Raw genomic sequence first — 20,240 nt, forward strand, 5'->3', positions numbered from 1 at the left:
CAGTGCTGCTTGAAAGTATGTGAACCCCTTGAGCAGTTTAGATGTTTCTGTTGTTTTACCATGATTTTCTTATTCTATCATCACCAGTTTTTATGTATGAAATGTCAGATATATGTTTATCAGTTGCAGGTACTTGTTTAGTGGGACTTGTTTAAGTAGCCCAAAAACTACATGAAACATGGAATTAGTGTATGTGCAAAAGTAAGTGAACCCCCAGCTGCATTGGTTAAGTCAAGCAAGTAACAGACTCGGGTGAAACACATTTGGGTGCTTAATTAATCATTTAAGCAGACCAATGAAATGAGACGTCCTTGGGAAAGGGTTTGGCCTGCACTAATTAAAAGAGAGAGGAAACCAACCAAACCACTGTGGTCCCATACAAATCAACAATGCCGAGAACAAAGGAGATATCCGAGGACATGAAGAAGAGGGTAGTGATAGCCCATCAGTCTGGGGAGGGATATAAGACCATCTCCAAAAGATTCCAGCTCCATCCAGCCACTGTAAGACAAATAATTTACAAATGGAGGGCCTTCAACATGACAGCAACTCTGCCTAGAAGTGGGCGCCCATCAAAACTATCACCCAGAAGCACCAGAAAAATAATAAATCAGGTAAAGGCCAACCCACACATCACCTCTAGAGAGTTGCAGACCTCTCTGGTAGCATCTGGGACAAGTTGCATTTTAAATAGCGCCTTTCTAGCTGCAACAGCCACTCAAAGCGCTTTACATTTCTGGCCAAATCTGAATTTCAGACACCTGTTACAATAGAACACAAGCCGTTTTCTGTACAATCGCTACCTATTTCGGTTAAGGCTACCGAAATATGATTTGCAACGATTAACTTATTTACACGTGTATTACAAAAAGATTTGACATGGGCTGTTTGAGACTACTGACATTAAGCCAATGTTTGCTGTGTTTGTCTTGCACTGTTTGGTGAAGCCACAGCCCTCATTTCATTTTTAACATGTGCCTGCACATTGTTTTTAATGACAATAAAATTGAATTGAATTGAAACTAAAAAAAAAAATGACTGCCGAAGGAAACGAACGCCAGCCAGGATGACTGGGAACTGCCGGTCTGCATGGGCTAGCAGTTAGCTTAGCCTGCCCCGCTTCCGCGTCCTGTCAGACCGCCCTCTGTGTTTGCTCTTCAGGCACAGGGCCGTGGCCCTTGGGCCCACCGGAGGCAGCAGACCAGGCTCCCTCCCTCAGCCGATCCAACGCTAGCTCTCTCAGCCAGACACCTTTGACAAACCTCCTCGCACTCCACACGACGACATTAAAAACGCAGTCAACGCCAGGCGAGGCCGCTGCCAGGCCGCCACTGGGCTTATCGGAACTGCCGGTCTGCATGGGCTAGCAGTTAGCTTAGCTTGCCCCACTTCTGTGTCCTGTCAGACCGCCCTCGGTGATACCTCTTCAGGAGCAGCTGGGGGCAGGGCTGTGGTCCCTGGGCCCACACGATACACCACACCAGGCTCTCCCAGCCGATCCAGCACCAGCTCTCTCAGTCAACAAACGAAGAAACAACTTAGACGCAGACATGGGCAAAGACACGGCATGGACAGTACTGGGTGAAGCCGCCGCAAACGTGAATTTTCGCCGCCATGACTTCCCACACTGGCACTGGGTGAATTCGCGCCGCCATCTTCCCACACCGGAAGCGGAAAGCAATATTGTGAAAGTTGTCTATATGTTACTTTGCTGAAAATAAAACTATTTATTTACCCTGGTGTTGATTCTCAAATGTTTATCCTTAACAATGATGCAAGATTGTCCAATGTTATTTGGGTTATTGCAAGCTCCACGATGTGGTGATAGAGGTTAATAGATGATGGATTACATAAACTCAGCTTCGTGGGGGTCTCCAAAAACAGGGCAAAAAAAAAAAACGTACGCATGTGCTCAATTCATGCCCACACAGCAATGGGACTTTTTTTATTACAGTGTATGACTGGATATAAGCACTGACACGAGCACCGTGTCAAGGAAATCGAATGTTTAGCCTAATGCCCTAGAACCAGCTACCAGGCCTACTACTACACTGTAGTGGAGGACTTTGAGTATATTTTTACCAAACTTTGGTATATTTTACCAAACACAAAACAATATTATATATGTCTATTATATATAAAATATTTTACCCAAAACAAAAAACAAGTTGCCATGTTAAAACCAAGGACAATTAGTTGCTTACTTCGAGAGTCGAGATCACCAACACTCACTCACACATGTAAATGGCATGCATGGCTCAGCGGCCAGTGACAATGTTGTGTGGCGAGACCAGATCACAAGAGTACACTGCATCATGATCAAGGAAGGAGCGGGGACACACAGGACTCTATTTAGCCCACCTTGCCATTTATTTTGGTTTCAAACCCTTCGACAACCGTCCAGTCCTCCAGCGGGAGCGGTGTTTCTTACGGACGTGGGGGTCGAAGTTCAACCACTGCCCGGACTCCACTCGTGTGCGTTAGAAGTAGAAACCGTCCACGGGACTCCGATGTAAGAAAGGATAAACAAGTATTTTATCCCACAGCTTGCAGTATCTTCTTACAGGGATACTCAAGGTTACGTTCTCCTCAACCAGCAAAACTGTCCCACGGTCAGAAACACGTGTGTCTCGGCTCGATTGCTGCTTGAGACTCCTCCCACAAAACAAAAATGGCCTCTCCCGCGTTCCGTCTTCCGTGTACCCATAAGACCTCTCTCGTAAAACGACAGTACACGTATATGACGGTCGTTGTAAAACACATAAAAGTAAATAATGACATAAAATAAAATGTAGTAAACACAAATAACAGCACACAGACGGGATTTGGTGATATTTCATACTCAAACAAAATAAAATAAAAACATTAATTTTAACCTGGTTACACTAGCCATGCTTTTCTGTAGAAAACGCAAAATGACTTGATCGAGCCTGACCTCGTTAACGTCAGTGGCGGTCGAGCCCTCATCAGAAATGTTGCTAGCAGCAGCCGAGCTAGCTAACGCTAACGCTAACGTCGCCGACTTTTTCTGAATCAGCAACTTTTTTAGCTTTCGAGCTGTTAAACCCAAACGAAGAGGAGGCATGGTGAAAAATATTGCAGATTACCTGACGTGACTAGCTAAGGCAATATTAAGACATTAATAACGCTCCGTCTCCGCACCTCGGCGCCCTCGTCAACGCTTCAAACATACCGAGGTTCCCGAAACCAAGGTTGCTTTAGGCTTACCCTACAGCGCCCCGCAGCGTCTCGGTGGTGAAGTGCAGCCAAATGTCCCATTCACGGACGAATAATGGCGCGTAGTTATTTTCGAAAACATATTTATTTAAAAACAATCTATTTCACTGACATAAAGAATCCTAATAACGTCGAAAGATACATTATTTGTGATCAAATGATGTTTTTTAAAATATTTTGTTAGAGACCCCCCACAGATCTAGAGTTTTACAGCTTTCAAGGGAGCTGATGCCTCCTTCATGGGGAGCTCAGCTCCCATTGGCTCCCATGTAATTCGAACACACCATGTGTGTGTGCGTGTGCGTGCGTGTGTATTAAGTAATTGTAAAGCGCTTTGAGTGGCTGTTGCAGCTAGAAAAGCGCAGCAGAAAATGCAGCTTGATTGATTGATTGATTGATGTCATTCTGTTAAATGTTAAAAGTTGTCTCAAAATAAAAGCCACTCGTGTTGGTCATGCGGCGTATGGGACACAGGTTCAGCATTAAAAAGGAAGCTCGTCTCTGTCCTCCATTTTTCCACGCAGGCTTGCCACAATTTCTATTTGCAGGGCTATGTACTAATTAGGCTGTAGCAGGCCACAGTATCTCGGCAGCAGTAACTAACTAGGCATCTAATACTATCACACGACACTACTACACTTCATTAACACAATCATACTGTTTTGCTAATTCTATATAATGTATGATTGTACATTCCTTTAATGATATTGCTGCGGAAATATTGTTTGTCTGACGGTACTGAAGGCAGCATTGGCCTAACTGACACACATGCTCAGAAAGTGGGCCACCGGGTGTGGGAGTGGAGGCCAATATCTGGATGCTGTTGGCAGCCCACCATCAGACAGACCAGGGACATGGAGCCAGATGGGAGCGCAGGCTGTGGACGAAATCAGAGTTCAAGTGTGCATCAGACTGGTTTTAGACGTCTGCTGTGGTCAAGACAAAAACACGGGCTCCGAAAATAGCCCATTGCTCAGCCAACTATAAACACAGTATGGTAGAGTGGTTATCAGATGGATTTTTCAGTCAATACCACGACGACGAACAGAACAAAAACCCTACTCACACCACACAGTTTTCGGTTTTTATAGTGGAGAATATAACGTTAGCCAGAATATTCAAAACTTCCAGACATTTTGCATGGCTGCAAATAATAATAATAATAATGATAATAATAATAATAATGACAGTAATAATAAACCTTATTCATGCAGAACTTTTTGCAGTGCAAAGTGCTTTACACCAGAAAGAAGCAAATGAATTAGAACAATCACATGCAGAAAAAGAAGATATCAAAAAGGCGGTTTAAAAGTGAAACAGCAGAGAATTAAAATTGAACTATAACTTGAGAGCACATAAAATGAAAATGAAATATTACGAGAGAGGTGGATGTAAAAAAAAAACATCAAATGAACGACATGATGATCATTTTGAAGATGGTGCAGAGAACAGGACTGGACCTTGTGGTAGTATTTCCAGTGTCCCTGCTGGTAAACGTTGCGGGGTAAAAACCCACCGCAGGGCGCTGGAGGGTCACGTGGTGATCAATCAGTTCACTCCGGGAGCCCTAGTTTGCAATGGCATTGATATATTTTGTCTGTTGCAGTTCAGAGCGGGGTCTCATTTGTCCTAAATGGATGAGACAGAAACCCTTGCATTAACAAGAGTAAACTTGCTCGTATTATTTGTTTTTAGCTGAGAGAAATGGACCACAGATCCCTGAAATAACGTAAGTAATGCCGTATTTAATTGCTTTATTCTCACAATCACCGCTTTAAAACTTGTGTTAAACTGACATGATTGACTACTCACGCTCGTCTCTGCATCCGCCGTTTTGGCAGCACGGGAGTTATGTGACAGAAGATGGGGGATTGGAATTTCTTAGGCAGTGTCTTGGAGGAGGTGCACATCCACTCCACCATTGTGGGGAAGATCTGGCTCACCATCCTTTTCATCTTCCGGATGCTCATTCTCGGCGTGGCCGCCGAAGACGTTTGGGACGACGAGCAGAGTGAGTTCGTCTGCAACACGGATCAGCCCGGGTGCAAGAACGTCTGCTACGACCAGGCCTTCCCCATATCCCTCATCCGCTACTGGGTCTTACAGATCATCTTCGTGTCCTCCCCGTCTCTGGTGTACATGGGCCATGCGCTGTACCATTTGAGGGCCCTTGAAAAAGAGAGGCACAGAAGGAAGGCCTTCCTGAAAGCTCAACTCGAGGGGATCGACCCCATCCAAGAGGACCAAAAGAGGATAGAGAGAGAACTCAGAAAGCTGGATGAACAGAAGCGAGTGAGGAAAGCGCCGCTGAGGGGCTCCTTGCTGCGCACATATGTGTTTCATATCTTGACCAGGTCTGTGGTGGAGGTGGGTTTCATTACAGGTCAGTGCACTCTGTACGGCATCGGACTGTCTCCTCTTTACAAATGTGAGAGGCTGCCGTGCCCCAACACTGTGGACTGCTTTGTGTCGAGGCCGACGGAGAAGAATATTTTCATGGTGTTCATGCTTGTCATCGCCGGGGTTTCTCTATTCCTGAATCTCCTGGAGATATTCCACCTCGGGGTGAAGAACATCAAGCAGAGTCTGTATGGATACAAGTACGGAGACGAGGACAGCCTGTGCTGGTCGAAGAAAAATTCAATGGTGCAGCAGGTCTGTTTACTCTCGAATTCATCACCGCAGAGGATGATGCCGTTCACACAGACTGCCTATCCAATGGCCTCTGATGGTCAAGGGGACATTCTTACTCTGACCGTGGCCTCCACAACCTCCCAAGATCAGGAAGGGCTTGCTGGTAACAGTGTTCTCAATAACTCCAACCAGCAGCAGACTGAAATCCAGAGTCTACAGCAGCTGGGGGCAGCCGGGCGGCGCTACACCATAGACAACAGAAAACATTCCGGCAGCGAGGAGTCCAACGGACCCCCGGGCCCAGGCCAGACACGGTGCGGAGGTGCACAGCGGCGGCCTTCCCTAGTGGCCACCCACATGGAGACCTTGCGTAATCCACTTCGCAAGCAGAGCAGAGTCAGCGTGTGCAAAGACTTCAGTGACACAAGCAATTCCCCCGAAAGCGGCCACCATCCTACAGCCAGGAAGGCCAGTTTCATGTCCCGGGGACTCTCCGAGAGCAACCTTGTCAGTCCGTCTGACAGCTTTGATTATCAGAGTGAGATGGAAGTGGAGGCCCAAGGGCAGAGCCCGAGCCCAACCCCTCCTCCACCAGCCGGCGGGCGACGAATGTCTATGGTAAGTATAGACACAGGCAGTTGTGTAGTGGGGGGCAAACTTCACCTAAATACAGTTTATCCACCTTTTTATCAACAGCCCATAGCTTACTCACCTTTTTATTTGCAGACTATAACTTACCCTCCTTTTCTACTGCTGACATGAATGTCCATTACATAAATTTATCATATACAAAAAAAAGTGAATGGCATCAAACTGATGTAAGATATTTAGAATGGTGTATTTCAGTGGGTAAAACACATAAATTAATTCCTCTCTGAGGATACTGCTGTTCTTGGTTAGTTGGTCACATAACGATGATCACTAATTAAAGATCATCGTTTACCCAGCTGCTTTTCACCGCTACATCGCTGGATACAGGCTTTGCCATTACACCTCCTAATCATTTGCTGTGGTGTGGTCTCTTTCAGAGCATGATTCTGGAGTTGTCGTCAATAATGAAAAAGTAGATAACCAAGGGACCTGTGGAACGCTAATGGACATGTGGAAATATGCCGCTAAAGGGGATCCAACGATCCTGGTCGCAAAGCAAAACCCATCCCTGTCTCATTTGCTTAATGCTTTCATAAAGACACGCACTGTGCACGGGCAGTAAGTAAGCACTTGTTTCTAGCCTGTCCTTCATCTACCCACATTGACAAACAGGGGTGGGAAACGGGTGTAGGCGTAGGCGCAGGGGTGTCAAACTCCAGGCCTCGAGGGCCGCAGTGTCTGCAGGTATTTGTTGCAACCGTGCACTACACCACCCGATTTAACTAATTAGCTCACCTCCTGGGTCAAGGAGGGAAAGGAACTAGCTTAATCAGGCGGTGTAGTGCACGGTTGCAACAAATACCTGCCGACACTGCGGCCCTGGAGGCCTGGAGTTTGACACCCCTGGCGTAGGGGGACAGCGACGGTGGTGTGGGTTAGACTGAAGGTGGCAGTGTTGTAGCTGAACGCCTCGTCCCAGATCACACGTCTACCAAGAGAGTTCGGCTGGAAAACACCTTTCCTGCTCCCCTCGTGTTTTATCACGTCTGACGTGCTGGACCCCTCGTGTGTCGTCTGACGTAATATGGGGGTGTCGCCGTGTTTGGTGTGTGCGCGTGCCGCGGAGGAAGGAGGCGGCGTATGTTTTCTCCCCCATAGTGGCTGCGATGTGCGTTTTGGTTTTGTTTTGTTTTTGTCGAATAGGTCCACACAGAAAATCAGCGGCACCATCCTAACCAAGGTCTAACACGTTTTTAACTCAAAAGAACAATAACAATACTGTAACCTACAAAAAAGAGTAGCTTATAACGATGCTATGAGACTACTCCTAGATGGTGCGGTGCAAGTGAAATGTTTGTGGCTGCAGGAGTCAACACCTTCCAGGCTTTTCTGAGGAATCTCATGTATCAATGTATTTGCCGGCTCAGTGACTCTGTTAATGTAATCATCAGGGGTTTAAAGTGATACTGACATCAAAATCTGAAAGGTCCTATTGACAGGCTGGGTCCCGAGCTGGAACGTGACCACGGAGAAATTCAGTGGCCTAAACAGCGCGCCACTCGCGAGAGAGAGCTGTGATTGACTGTAGATGGTGTCCAATGACAAACTGCGCCGGTGGCTACGTAGACACCAGTTAATTTGCATACAGGGTGTGCCCGTAGCCCTCTGTGCTACGTAGGAGAGCTGTGGGTAACTGGGTCCACGTCAGACGTCACCGCGCTACCGCTCATGTTTAAAACCCTAAAATAAAAACTTGATATCCACCTACCTGTGTGTTGTTGTTGTTTGTAACAGATTTTGGGTCATGAAGTCAGAATACTCACCGAATTGTGATATGAATCGACGTTTATCGGTCAGTTATCATGTCGGCGGACATGAGCGGTGGCGGTAGCGCGGTGACCTTTGACACGGAGCCAGGAAGACGGCAGCCAATAGCTTTGAGTTCACAAAACCGCGCCCATTTTCTGTGATGATTCAAACTCCCAATGTTTAAAAATGTGTTCAGAACGGGCGCGTCAGTCTCTCGGTGCCACACGCTACCAGTCCCGGAAGTGGGACCACTGGTATAGCTGCCTTCTTATGAGACGCTGATTTGTTCCTTTTGTGTTATTTTACTCTGTGTATTGTCTAGGGCAGTGGTTCTCAACCTTTTTGGGGTCCTGGACCCCCTGCGTATTTTTGATCTACCCTGAGGACCCCTCCACCTGATCTTGGGGGGGGGGGGGTTGCAATTTGATAGAAACAGTAGAAACTGCATTTTAAATTGCATTATAGCATTTATTCATTCTTTGGGGCAAAAATAAGAGCTTTCAGCTGTAACTTAGATATAGTTAACAAAACAGAGTTCTTATGCAGTAACTTTCAGATATATGTAACAACAGAATTTTTATGCAGTAACTTTTAACAATGCAAACGGGAGCGAGATCTCTTATTAAAATACAATAACTTACACTTGTGAAACAGATGTAATTAGAGAAAAAGTCCCGTTACCCTTTATAGTTTAGGTGGATAAAGGTCTCAGTCACATTTGAGTAAAATAATCCTATTTCTATAAATGTCATAGGATCTTTTTTTTAAAGATATTCTATTTTCACGGACCCCTTGCAATTACACCACGGACCACTAGGGGTCCGCGGATCCCCGGTTGAGAAACACTGGTCTAGGGTTTATCTTGTACCTATTTGTCTTTGTCTGTTATGGACCCTGAGTCTGCAATCAAGTTTTGGGTGAATGAATGAAAAAAGACTCACCGGCCGATCGCCAGGGGGGTCGCGGACCCCCTTTAGTCGAGCGGTTAGCGATGCCGCGTCGTGGTGCAGTACAACTTCGGATCGAATCCCGCCGCGGGCGGAAATATGCTCGGTTGCAGCGGTGGGATCCGGAAGTGTCCGGAAGCGTGTAGAGCCACAGAAGTTTCTTCGGAGCGCGGGAATAGCAAAGCGCGAGGGCGTGCTTCCGGGAGAGGGTGACTAACGCAACCTACAAAAAGGCTCATTGGCCGATCGCCAGGCGGAAGTATGTCCGCCCGCTACGGGATTCAACCGGGATTGTACTGCACCACGAGGCGACGTCACTAACCGCTCGATTAAAGGGGGCCGACCTCCTGGGGATCGGCCAGTGAGTCTTTTTGTAGGTTACAGTAATAATGATAATAAAAATAAAAATAATAATAAAAATAATCGTGGACGTCCGGGTAGCGCGGCGGTCTATTCCGTTGCCTACCAACACGGGGATCGCCGGTTCGAATCCCCGTATTACCACTGGCTTGGTCGGGCGTCCCTGCAGACACAATTGGCCATCTCTGCGGCTGGGAAGCCGGATGTGGGTATGTGTCCTGGTCGCTGCACTAGCGCCTCCTCTGGTCGGTCAGGACACCTGTTGGGGGCGGTGGAACTTGGGGGGGGGTTAGTGTGATGGTTGGTGCTACAATGCATCGTCCGAAGGGAGGTGGGGGGGGGCTCTGCTGCACGTCTTCAAATGCTCACAGCGGAATCGACCAATCTTATGATTGGTTAGGAGCTTGGTTAGGAGCTTGGGTAGGGGCTTGGGTAGGGGCTTGGGTAGGGGCTTGGTTAGGGGCTTGGGTAGGGGCTTGGGTAGGGGCTTGAGTAGGGGCTTGGGTAGGGGCTTGGTTAGGGGCTTGGGTAGGGGCTTGGGTAGGGGCTTGGTTAGGGGCTTGGGTAGGGGCTTGGTTAGGGGCTTGGGTAGGGGCTTGAGTAGGGGCTTGGTTAGGGGCTTGGGTAGGGGCTTGGTTAGGGGCTTGGGTAGGGGCTTGGGTAGGGGCTTGGGTAGGGGCTTGGTTAGGGGCTTGGGTAGGGGCTTGGGTAGGGGCTTGGTTAGGGGCTTGGGTAGGGGCTTGGGTAGGGGCTTGAGTAGGGGCTTGGGTAGGGGCTTGGTTAGGGGCTTGGGTAGGGGCTTGGTTAGGGGCTTGGGTAGGGGCTTGGGTAGGGGCTTGGTTAGGGGCTTGGGTAGGGGCTCGGGTAGGGGCTTGGTTAGGGGCTTGGGTAGGGGCTTGGGTAGGGGCTTGAGTAGGGGCTTGGTTAGGGGCTTGGGTAGGGGCTTGGGTAGGGGCTTGGTTAGGGGCTTGGGTAGGGGCTTGGGTAGGGGCTTGAGTAGGGGCTTGGGTAGGGGCTTGTTAGGGGCTTGGGTAGGGGCTTGGGTAGGGGCTTGGTTAGGGGCTTGGTTAGGAGCTTGGGTAGGGGCTTGGTTAGGGGCTTGGGTAGGGGCTAGCTCAGTTTAGGAACAGCGGGAAACAGTTGATTGACGTTAGTCGCCCCCTTTACTAACCAACGCTATGTCAGCATGGATTGTAAACATACACAGCTAAAAAACTATAAAGCTAGCGTTAAATCAACATACTCCGTGACGTCATGTGTAGTCGAAGGACCCCCGAGTCGATATTGGTCGATTCCGCTGTGAGCATTTGATGACGTGCAGCGGAGTTCCCTCCCACCTCCCGCCGGACGAGGCATTCTAGCACCGGCCTAGCGTGATCCTCCTCCCGCGCGCTACGCCCCACCTGGCGAAACCCCTCACCGTCGGGTGAAAGGACTCCACGTGTCTTGGAGGAGATACGTGGTCGTTCTGCAGCGCTCCCCGGATCGGCAGAGGGGGTGGAGCAACCGCTCGGAAGAGTGGGGTAATTGGCCGGGTAAAATCGGGGGAAGGGGGGGGGGAATATCAAAATATCAAAATAGAAAAAGAAAAAAGGTTTCGTACCTCTCAAGCAGCCGCAGCAGGATCAGGACCGACAAGCGCTCCTGAAACCAAAGCCCCCTTCGCATTGTTTTGTACATGCCAGCGTAAAGGACACCTGGTGCCACGCGCCCAGCACGGCTCGCGAAACGAGACGGAACACGCTGCCTGGGACAACCGGAAGTGTTTTCTAACGCGGGAAGAGCAGCCGCGCCAAAAAAAAAAAGGCGACTCTGTGGGACAGGGCCGATGTCTCGATCAAGCTGAGGCGAGCGGAGAAGGGCTCTTCAAGCGCCACGCTTTCTGTCACTATGATGCGGCTTATGAATAGCTTTGAAGGATGTTAGTTGTGATGTGAATGTGTTATGCATAATTTCTTTTTTTCAATTAAAACACTCTCTCCCCGCTTCAGAAGGACCCATGTGCGTGGCTTAATTGAACACTTGTGGATGCGACGGGTGTGGGGGGGCACTTCACTATTAACAAGATAAAATCCTTCAGGCGAACCGTCTCGTTTTCAAGAGGGTGCTTCACACAAACACACAGACAAGACAGCACATACAACAACACAACGCCAATGCGCTCACGCTTACCCAGACAGAAGCTCTCCCAGGCCTAGCCCCGCCCACTGGCCCCGCCCACTGGCCACATGCAGTCACCATACACAGCCACAGACACGCATTAACATGGAGCCACACATTACGGACAGGTCATTTCCATATCTCAAGTGTAAGTAGAAGCAAGGGCGAGTTGTTTGAAGGGAGGCGCCACAGATGCCTTGAAGTGATTAGGGGGGGAGGGATCTGATCGAACTGGGCAGGCTGATCCAATCAGACGGCGCTTTAAATTTAAAGGCGCAGCGCCCAGTTTCTTTGTAGAGTCCAGGCACGGAGGGGAAAGGAGGCCCGGTGGGCCTTAGACCAGGGGTGTCAAACTCCAGGCCTCGAGGGCCGCAGTGTCTGCAGGTATTTGTCGCAACCGTGCACTACACCACCCGATTTAACTAATTAGCTCACGTCCTGGATCAAGGAGGGGAAAGGAACTACTTTAATCAGGTGGTGTAGTGCACGGTTGCAACAAAATACCTGCAGACACTGCGGCCCTCGAGGCCCGGAGTTTGACACCCCTGCCTTAGACTATCCCGTGACCTGTATGGGATTTAAAATTGTGCCAAGTAAGAAGGGTAGTTGAAGAGAAGGCATTTCAAAATAAACTGCAACCGGCGACAGTGTCTTCACCAATTACATAAACCGGTGACGGGTTCTGTGAGGACACCTGAAAACAAACCTGCAGAAGCCAGTATAAACTACGGCGAGAGGGCGGAGGTTTGTTTCCGGTGTGCTCCGATCTAATCTGGTATTGCTAACACCAACAGGGAAGCTATTCTTTTGCTGATCCACAGGGTGAAGAGCAAGATCATATTCTCAGGCTGCAATTTATTTTCTGTATGACTGAGTCAATATGGGGCCTCAAGGAAAATTGAGAATCAAGCCCAGTATTTAAATTCCCTCCACTTTCTCGGGTGGTGGCCCCTCTAAGAAACCAACCGACCGATTATTGTTTGAGTGCAGAAGGTCAGAGCTAGTGCCAAACAACATGCTATGTAAGAGTGAAGGGAAATGTTTAGCGGGGACTGACACGATCACATCAGGCGACTCTAACCGTGCACTATTCTCTCCCACCAGTCCATATAAAACATGAACGAGGACACGATGATATGCATGATATGTTTCTTTATTTCATAAACAGAAATGGTGTCTAGACAAAAATGTCATTTATATAACACTAGCAATTGAAATGAATGAAAATGGGGTTTGCACAATACCGTATATACAATGGTTATTAAGTCATTTTAATCCATTAGGGTCATGTAGCATTTGAAAATTATAAAGGTAAGAACTCTTAGTAGAGAATAAGCAAATAACGGCTATTTCAAATTGACAATATTAACACAAAACAGTCACCTAGAAAAGATGAGGAGGAGGGGGGGGAACAAAAACAAAAAAAAACAACTCTTGACTACAAGCTTAAGAGCTATGACATTAAAAATGATGCACCAAAATCTACTCATACAACAATCCATAGAATCTGTGTAAAAAGCATGTAGAAAAAACACCTGATGCAGTTTGTTGATACAGTCATTGACCAGTTATGAGAGAGGTATGAAGGATTTCACAGGTAGATAAGTGTGAGAAAGTCCGACCGGGTGACTCGGGGGGCCGGGCCCCCGCATCCGCTCACTTCACTCGAGGGTGAACTATGGCCTCTGCAAGTTCTAAGGCAAATATCGGAGGTGCACTTTGTGTATCCACGTAATGCTGAACCGTCCCGGGAGCTGGGCCGCAGACGAGTCGCTCGTCTCTTTTACGAACACACCGATGACCCGTGGAATTGAACCCTAGAAAATTTCACACGGCGAATTGATCGAAACGTGACGACACCTTTTTTGTTTTGTTTTGTTTTTTGTTGTTTGTTTTTTTTGTAAACATTTTTTTTCTCTTTTTACTCGATGACCTCAGCCGGCGCGTTCAACCAGGATACCAGTATCATATAAAGTTGAGCAATCTGAAAGGCAAGTTTCTTTTTTCCTCTTTTTTGTCTTTTTCTGTCTTTGTAGAACAACCTTTGGAGTCGAGGAGCCAGTGTTTGTTTCAAAGAAGCAGCAACAAAAACAATTTTAACCAAAAAAAAATAAAAAATAAAATAAAAAAAATACAGTTGCATTTAACGGGACAAACACACAAGCGAAAAGAAAGAAGAAGAACGGTAAGAGCGTTCAGTTACACACACAGTTACAGCAACAGTAAGCCGACCCACGGTCACCAGAACCGGAAGTCCACCGTGTGGTCTCGGTAGCGTGTGTTCTGCTCGTACAAAAGGGAGGAATGTGGGGGCAAACCTCACACATTTACCAGCTATTACCCACTACCCAACTTCCACCCCCCCCGCCCCGCCCCGCCAAGTTAGACTTGTACAATTACTGGTCCTGATTAGGGGGTTTTTAGTTCAGGGACTCTATCTGATTGACGTCCTTGTGACCTTCTTCTTCTGGCTCTCAAGCAAAGCAACACAAGATCTCTGCTCAGTAAACAAACAAAGCGGCGACACACAAACAGAAAGTCTGCTCCACACTCCGCCGACACGGAGAATCACGTAAAAAGCTTGGCACCCTGAGACGTTAAACAAGAGCAAATGCGGAAGAAGAAAAAAAAATTTTGGGAGGGGGGGTGATGATGTAAACCTGACTGTTTTGTTTTTAATGGCGTGTTAAGATGACACCCATCTCATCAGACAGTAAAGCCTGGGACGACCCAGTTGTCCGCCGCGAGGCCCCACGTGCAGCAGGTACGGAGTGGTCCTGAGCTCCCGGCACGAGCTACTTTCCTTTACAACATTTACAATAACCTAGAAGGGCTCGCTTCTCCACACAGACCGTGATGCTTTGCACACGTTTGCCGTCGGAAACGACCCAACATGAACTGTGATCATTTAGGACGCCTGGAGCTCGAGGAACAAAACAAAACAAAACCAAAAGTTGTTTTGGGTTTTTTTTTTTTTTTTGGTGGTAGGATCAACCACGTCAACTCAAATGCATGTCGACAAAACTCAAAATATACAGAGGCTACTTGAACGAGACAAGCCGAATGGGTCTGTGCTTTTCCAAATGTTAGGTCAGAAGCAAGTAGGAAGAAGTAGAACAGGTCATGAATTGCATAATGTTTGCATAAGAATAAAAAAACAAAACAAAAAACAAACAAACAAAAAGACAACCCTCCAGTGATGAAGATCATGGCAGGATCTCCAGAACGGTAAATACTGCTCCCATCTGCAATCCAGTACATATGCATACAGGGACCGACGGATACGACAAAATCCAGTCGACAAAGAATAACAACTGCTCCACACTCAGGCTGTGTCTCCATAAAACATGCCAAAGGTATGTATGTACTCTGTGTGTGTGTGTGTGTGTGTGTGTGTGTGTGTGTGTGTGTGTGTGTGTGTGTGTGTGTGTGTGTGTGTGTGTGTGTGTGTGTGTGTGTGTGTGCATGTGAAACTGGCTGAGATTCTACAAAATATGGGCAAAGTCTTTAGGAAACCAACAGATTTAGGATCATCAAATACACATCGACTTAAACTGGAGACGTTCAAACTTCCCAGCAGCCTCGGTTTGACATGCGAGGCCGACCTGAAATGTACACAACCGTGAGCCGGTGGGCGAACACATTCAAACACGGGGCGGGGGGGTGGGGGGTTGTCCTTTTTAAAGCCCCGATCCGGGGTCCGTTCGGCCACGTAAGCCTTTTAAATATTCCCATGGATTCATAAATGTACACAGAGCTGGAGACCAAAAGCAGGTTTACGCGGCGTTATAACCACGTGGGAAAACACGTCTGTTCCGACTCCATTTTTACAAACATTGAGGAATTAATTTACAATATTATGCAGCACATTTTAAAAATACATTTTAGTAATTTTTTTTTTTAGCATCGTTGTGTTGTCTCCTTGTCGATCCATTGAATCGAGCAGGAGTGTTCAACAGGGGGCACCATACTGCAGATACAGATCGGGGGGCTTTAAATATAGGTAGGTGTGTAGGTGTGTGTGTGTGTGGGGGGGGGGTCCCTTCATATTCCAACCGAATTCATTCCTTTAAGGTTTTGACTCCTCACATAAGCTCGTGCTTTGAGGCACGTGCGTGATGAGGTGGACGTGATTTCTTCGGGGGGGGGGTTTGTTTTTCTTAATGGAAAATGTAAAGGTGTCGTGTCGCGAGCGGGTCGCTGCAGAGAACGAGCGCGCACGAAGCAAAGAAACGAACGAACGAACGGGACGAACTAATTAGGGCTGATACGGGCAGCATGCACGCACGGCACCAAACAGGAAGTTCCAACGAGTGTACAATTAAGGGTACACATGACTCGCGTGACTCAAATCATCTTGACGACACACACACACACACACCCCGCTTCTTATGTCAAATCAACTCTGAATTAGCTTATTCAATTCCTAAAGAAACACAAACCCAAGGTGTTTAACAGCCTCGCAGTAAAACGTGAGCTTTATTCCGTGTTCAATGTTTAAATGTCAGATATAAGTTCTTCAAAGGGGCGTCTATCTATATTTGTATATATATATATATACATACATATATATACATATATACACACATACATATATATATATACATATATATATATAATCTTAAACTGCGGAGCCACGTTGCCCTATTGACCAGACGCTTGGTTTGTGAAGTGCCGGCTTAATTAAGTGCTTTTCAGCGTCACACGTGGACGGGGTCTGAGACGATCCGGCGCGTGAAGACGCCGCGTGAAGTGCAAGCTCGAGCCGCGCGCCTGGGGCTCACGCTCAAACAAAGTGCCTCGAGTCTGAATCTTTTAAGGTTCGAGTCCGAATCCACCGATTAGATCTTTGGGTTGTTCCGTTTGTTGTTGTTGGTGGTTTTTTTTGTCCTTTTCCTCGTCAGATCTCTAAGCTGCTCTTAGAAACCGCGTGTGAACCGAAAGTGAAAGGTTGGTGGAGGGTTTCTTTTCTTTCTTCTCTTTTTTTTTTGTGATGAAACGTCGGGAAAACATCAAACGGTGACGCCGAGGCGCTTCAACGCGTCATCTTGCGGTGTACTGGGAATGACGTCATTTCCTCCGAAACACAAAAGTGGATTTTTTTAGGGTTTTTTTTTTTTAGTTTTTTTACATTAACAGAGGAGACGAGGTTGAGGGGGGGGTGTGTCGGCTTGAGCCACACGTTAAAACACACGTCCTCATCGTGAATGTCACATGTTACATGCATTGTGGGCGGGGCGGGGGCGGGGCCAAAAATCCTATTTAGCTGTCTGCTGAATATGTGTGTCAGTAAAAAGTAAAACTCGTGTGTGTGTGTGTGTGTGCGTGTGTGAGCACATGTGTGTCGAGCCGATTTCCTGAGTAAGAAGAACCCCCACCGTGACGGGGAATATTTCGTTGGGCAGGGCAGGAAACAGCAAAGCAATTATTTTTCCCTTCGCAGAAAGGTGCTTGATACAACCCCGGTGTAAAAACAAAACATCTACACTTCTACCTGTACAACATCAACGTTACAGTCATCATGCTCCATACTATGTACACTTTTTTATGTTCTGCCAAGCACTTGAAAGTCACCGTCACAACACCCAAAACACAATGGAATTGCTGATGTGTGGGGGGGGGGGAAGCCGTTAAAAACCGCCTCGCGGACCGTCACTCGTTTTGTTTTGTGTTCTTTTTTGTTTTTTCCACTTTTTTCCCACTTTCAACTCAGTGCTGAGGAAGGCAAAGGAGGAATGTTTGGGTACAGCCTGTACAAAGTGGCGCTGTACACAGAGATACAAATCTTGAGACGCTGAATATGTTTTGATTTTTTTTTTGTCTTGAGTTTTGTATTGTTTTTTTGTTTTTTTGCATATGAACATTTTACAGTCTGACTGCATCATAAATCTGTCGTTTTACTGAAGCCGCGTTCTAAGTTTTCATGAATTACGCTGAACATTCACAAGAGTTACCTGAGTTTGAATTGCCGTGACGTAGCACGCCACTGAGATAGTGAGACAACCAGAGAGAGAGAGAGCGAGACAGGGAGAGAGAGAGAGCGAGACAGGGAGGGAGGGAGAGAGAGAGAGAGCAAGACAGGGAGGGAGGGGGAGAGGGGGGGGGAGAGAGAGAGAGAGAGCGAGACAGAGAGAGAGAGAGAGCGAGACAGGGAGGGAGAGAGAGAGAGAGCAAGACAGGGATGGAGGGGGAGAGAGAGAGAGAGAGAGAGAGAGAGAGAGAGAGAGAGAGAGAGAGAGAGAGAGAGAGAGAGAGAGAGCGCAGAGAGACAGAGAGAGAGAGAGAGAGAGAGAGAGAGAGAGAGAGGAGAGAGAGAGAGAGAGAGAGAGAGAGAGAGAGAGAGAGAGAGAGAGAGAGAGAGAGCGCAAGCAAGAGAGACGGAGAGAGAGAGAGTGAGAGAGAGAGAGCAAGAGAGCGAGACGGGGAGAGAGTGAGCAAGCAAGAGAGAGAGACGGGGAGAGAGCGAGACAGACAGACAGAGAGAGAGAGAGAGAGAGAGAGAGAGAGAGAGGGAGGGAGGGAGAGGGCGAGACGGAGAGTGAGAGCGAGCAAGAGATGGAGAGAGAGACACAGACAGAGAGGGAGCGAGAGAGCGAATGAGAGAGAGCGAGAGAATGTGAGAGAGAGAGACAGAAAGAGAGAGAGAGTGAGAGAGAGTGAGAGAGGTAGAATAGATTGACAGAAGGGGGAAAGAACGCGTGAGAGAGAGAAAGGCAGAAAGAAATATTTTAAACCATTGGTAGACAAACAGAGAGACAAAGAGAGCTGCTTCTAGGTCCATTTGAGGTTTGACTTTGAGCTGTGACCTTTGCCCTTCCCTGTGGTGAGAAGGCGATTCATACATGAGAAACAAAAAACAGCGTTTCCACTGTCGAGGTTGGGGTGAGTATAGCACCATCGTAAGGGTTCGGTGAGAAGTTCCCACTCTGTCCCATAGGAGAATCCCTGCAGGACAGTATTGCTGCTGTTAAGACAACTTTAGTGTCAACCTTTGAAAAAAAAAATAGAGAGAAAAAAAGACAGCACATAAGCACATAAATAAAAACTAAGCTTGTTTTCAATGAACACTGGCAGAGGCTGACCATCTCAATGACCCAAAGCGAGGGTTTGTCAGAGGAGTAAAACTCAAAATTAAATAATATTAATAAAAAAAAAAAACAAACAAACAAACAAATGAAGAAAAAAAAAAACAACAGAAAACGAGGAAGCAACCGAAACATCACCACCGTTACTTGGTACAGTCCTTCCTTGGCTGCTCATCGGTTGTACATTTGTCAGTCATTTCCTGGCAAAAGTCTACCGTTACCGTCTGGTTGGACTTTTCCGAGGAGAGCTCGGACGCGGCGTATAAGCCCGCCTCCGGGCCGTCCGTGTCTTTCGCCGGCAAGTCCGCCCCGTTCCGGACGGCGACATCGGGCTCCCTCTCCGAGGGGCCGGGCGACCTGAGGAAGCCGCCCGGCTCCGGCGCAGCCGAGCGCGCAAGTCCCGGCGAGGGGTCACAGCTGGGGTTGGCGGCGGCGGCGTTGTTGCTAGCAGTGGAGTTGGCGGGCCGCAGCACGGGGCAGTAGTGGTGTAAAGACTGGACCTGCTCCGGGCTGAGCTGCACGTCCCGGCACACTTCCTGCGACAGGCAGGAGAAGTTCTCCCACAGCTCGCCCATGCACGCTTTCAGCTGGTTCCTCTCCGTCAGCAGCTTCTCCTTCTCGGAGACCTGCACATGCATGACAACACACGAACACACAATGACAGACAGAGCGACAGACAAGCACAAGTGATGTGAATGCAGGGGAGAAAAACTGGCTTCAACGCCTTGCTGTGGTTAAGTGATCTATGAATGACTAGAGATCGCCCTTGTTTTACCACATAGCTCATAGTAACGCTTCATTCAAAAAGAAGCTTAAAGGGGAACAACTGCATTTTTAAGCATTGTCGCTCTCTACAAACGTCTTCATGTTGTTGTGATAACACTTCATTTGCAGCTGTAATACCGAGCACGCTTCTGTGCCTCTCTGAAACGCTGCCGAAATTGTCTCTTATATAAATAATGCCGATCGGCTACATTGTATAAGATCTGAATATCAACGCTCCATTATGCAGCAGTATGTGCTACAATGTTTTTCTTCAAGACCGTCCCGGTAGCTGCTCCACCCCCCTCTGCCGATCCGGGGAGGGCTGCAGACTACCACACGCCTCCTCCGATATACGCGGAGTCGCCAGCCGCTTCTTTTCACCTGACGGTGAGGAGTTTCGCCAGCGGGACGTAGCGCGTGGGAGGGTCACGCTATTCCCCCCAGTCCCCCCCCCCGAACAGACATCCCAACCGACCAGAGGAGGCACTAATGCGGCGACCAGGACACATACCCACATCCGGCTTCCCACCTGCAGACACGGCCAATTGTGTCTGTAAGGGACGCCCGACCAAGCCGGAGGTAACACAGGGATTTGAACTGGTGATCCCTGTATTGGGAGGCAACGGTCTTTATCAAGCAGGCTAATGTGACT

The 20,240-nt window shown here is 47.9% G+C and overlaps 2 protein-coding genes across 2 annotated transcripts in view; one reads left to right on the forward strand and one right to left on the reverse strand.

Annotated features, from left to right (window-relative positions):
* The first annotated feature begins 5,100 nt into the window (after positions 1–5,100).
* On the forward strand, positions 5,101–6,938 carry gja10b (gap junction protein alpha 10 b). The gene is made up of 2 exons (XM_056294090.1): positions 5,101–6,489; positions 6,900–6,938. Exons 1-2 carry the CDS (start codon positions 5,101–5,103, stop codon positions 6,936–6,938), a joined length of 1,428 nt encoding a protein of 475 aa, XP_056150065.1.
* An 11,640-nt stretch (positions 6,939–18,578) lies between these two features.
* The window catches only part of bach2b (BTB and CNC homology 1, basic leucine zipper transcription factor 2b), a 35,703-nt gene continuing 34,041 nt past the window's right edge, over positions 18,579–20,240 (reverse strand). Inside the window, exon 4 of the mRNA XM_056294899.1 lies at positions 18,579–19,449. Coding sequence (XP_056150874.1) covers positions 18,967–19,449 — 483 coding nt within the window. The 3' untranslated portion in view covers positions 18,579–18,966. The remainder of the gene's footprint in view (positions 19,450–20,240) is intronic.

Source organism: Lampris incognitus, chromosome 15 (genome assembly GCF_029633865.1).
Source record: "Lampris incognitus isolate fLamInc1 chromosome 15, fLamInc1.hap2, whole genome shotgun sequence".
NCBI lineage: Eukaryota > Metazoa > Chordata > Actinopteri > Lampriformes > Lampridae > Lampris > Lampris incognitus.

Excerpts from the sequence above, each read along its gene's own strand:
- gja10b (XM_056294090.1), top strand. The coding sequence starts at position 5,101 with ATGGGGGATTGGAATTTCTTAGGCAGTGTCTTGGAGGAGGTGCACATC. Across the intron at positions 6,490-6,899 it reads GCGGGCGACGAATGTCTATG|AGCATGATTCTGGAGTTGTC; the intron begins GTAAGTATAGAC and ends GGTCTCTTTCAG.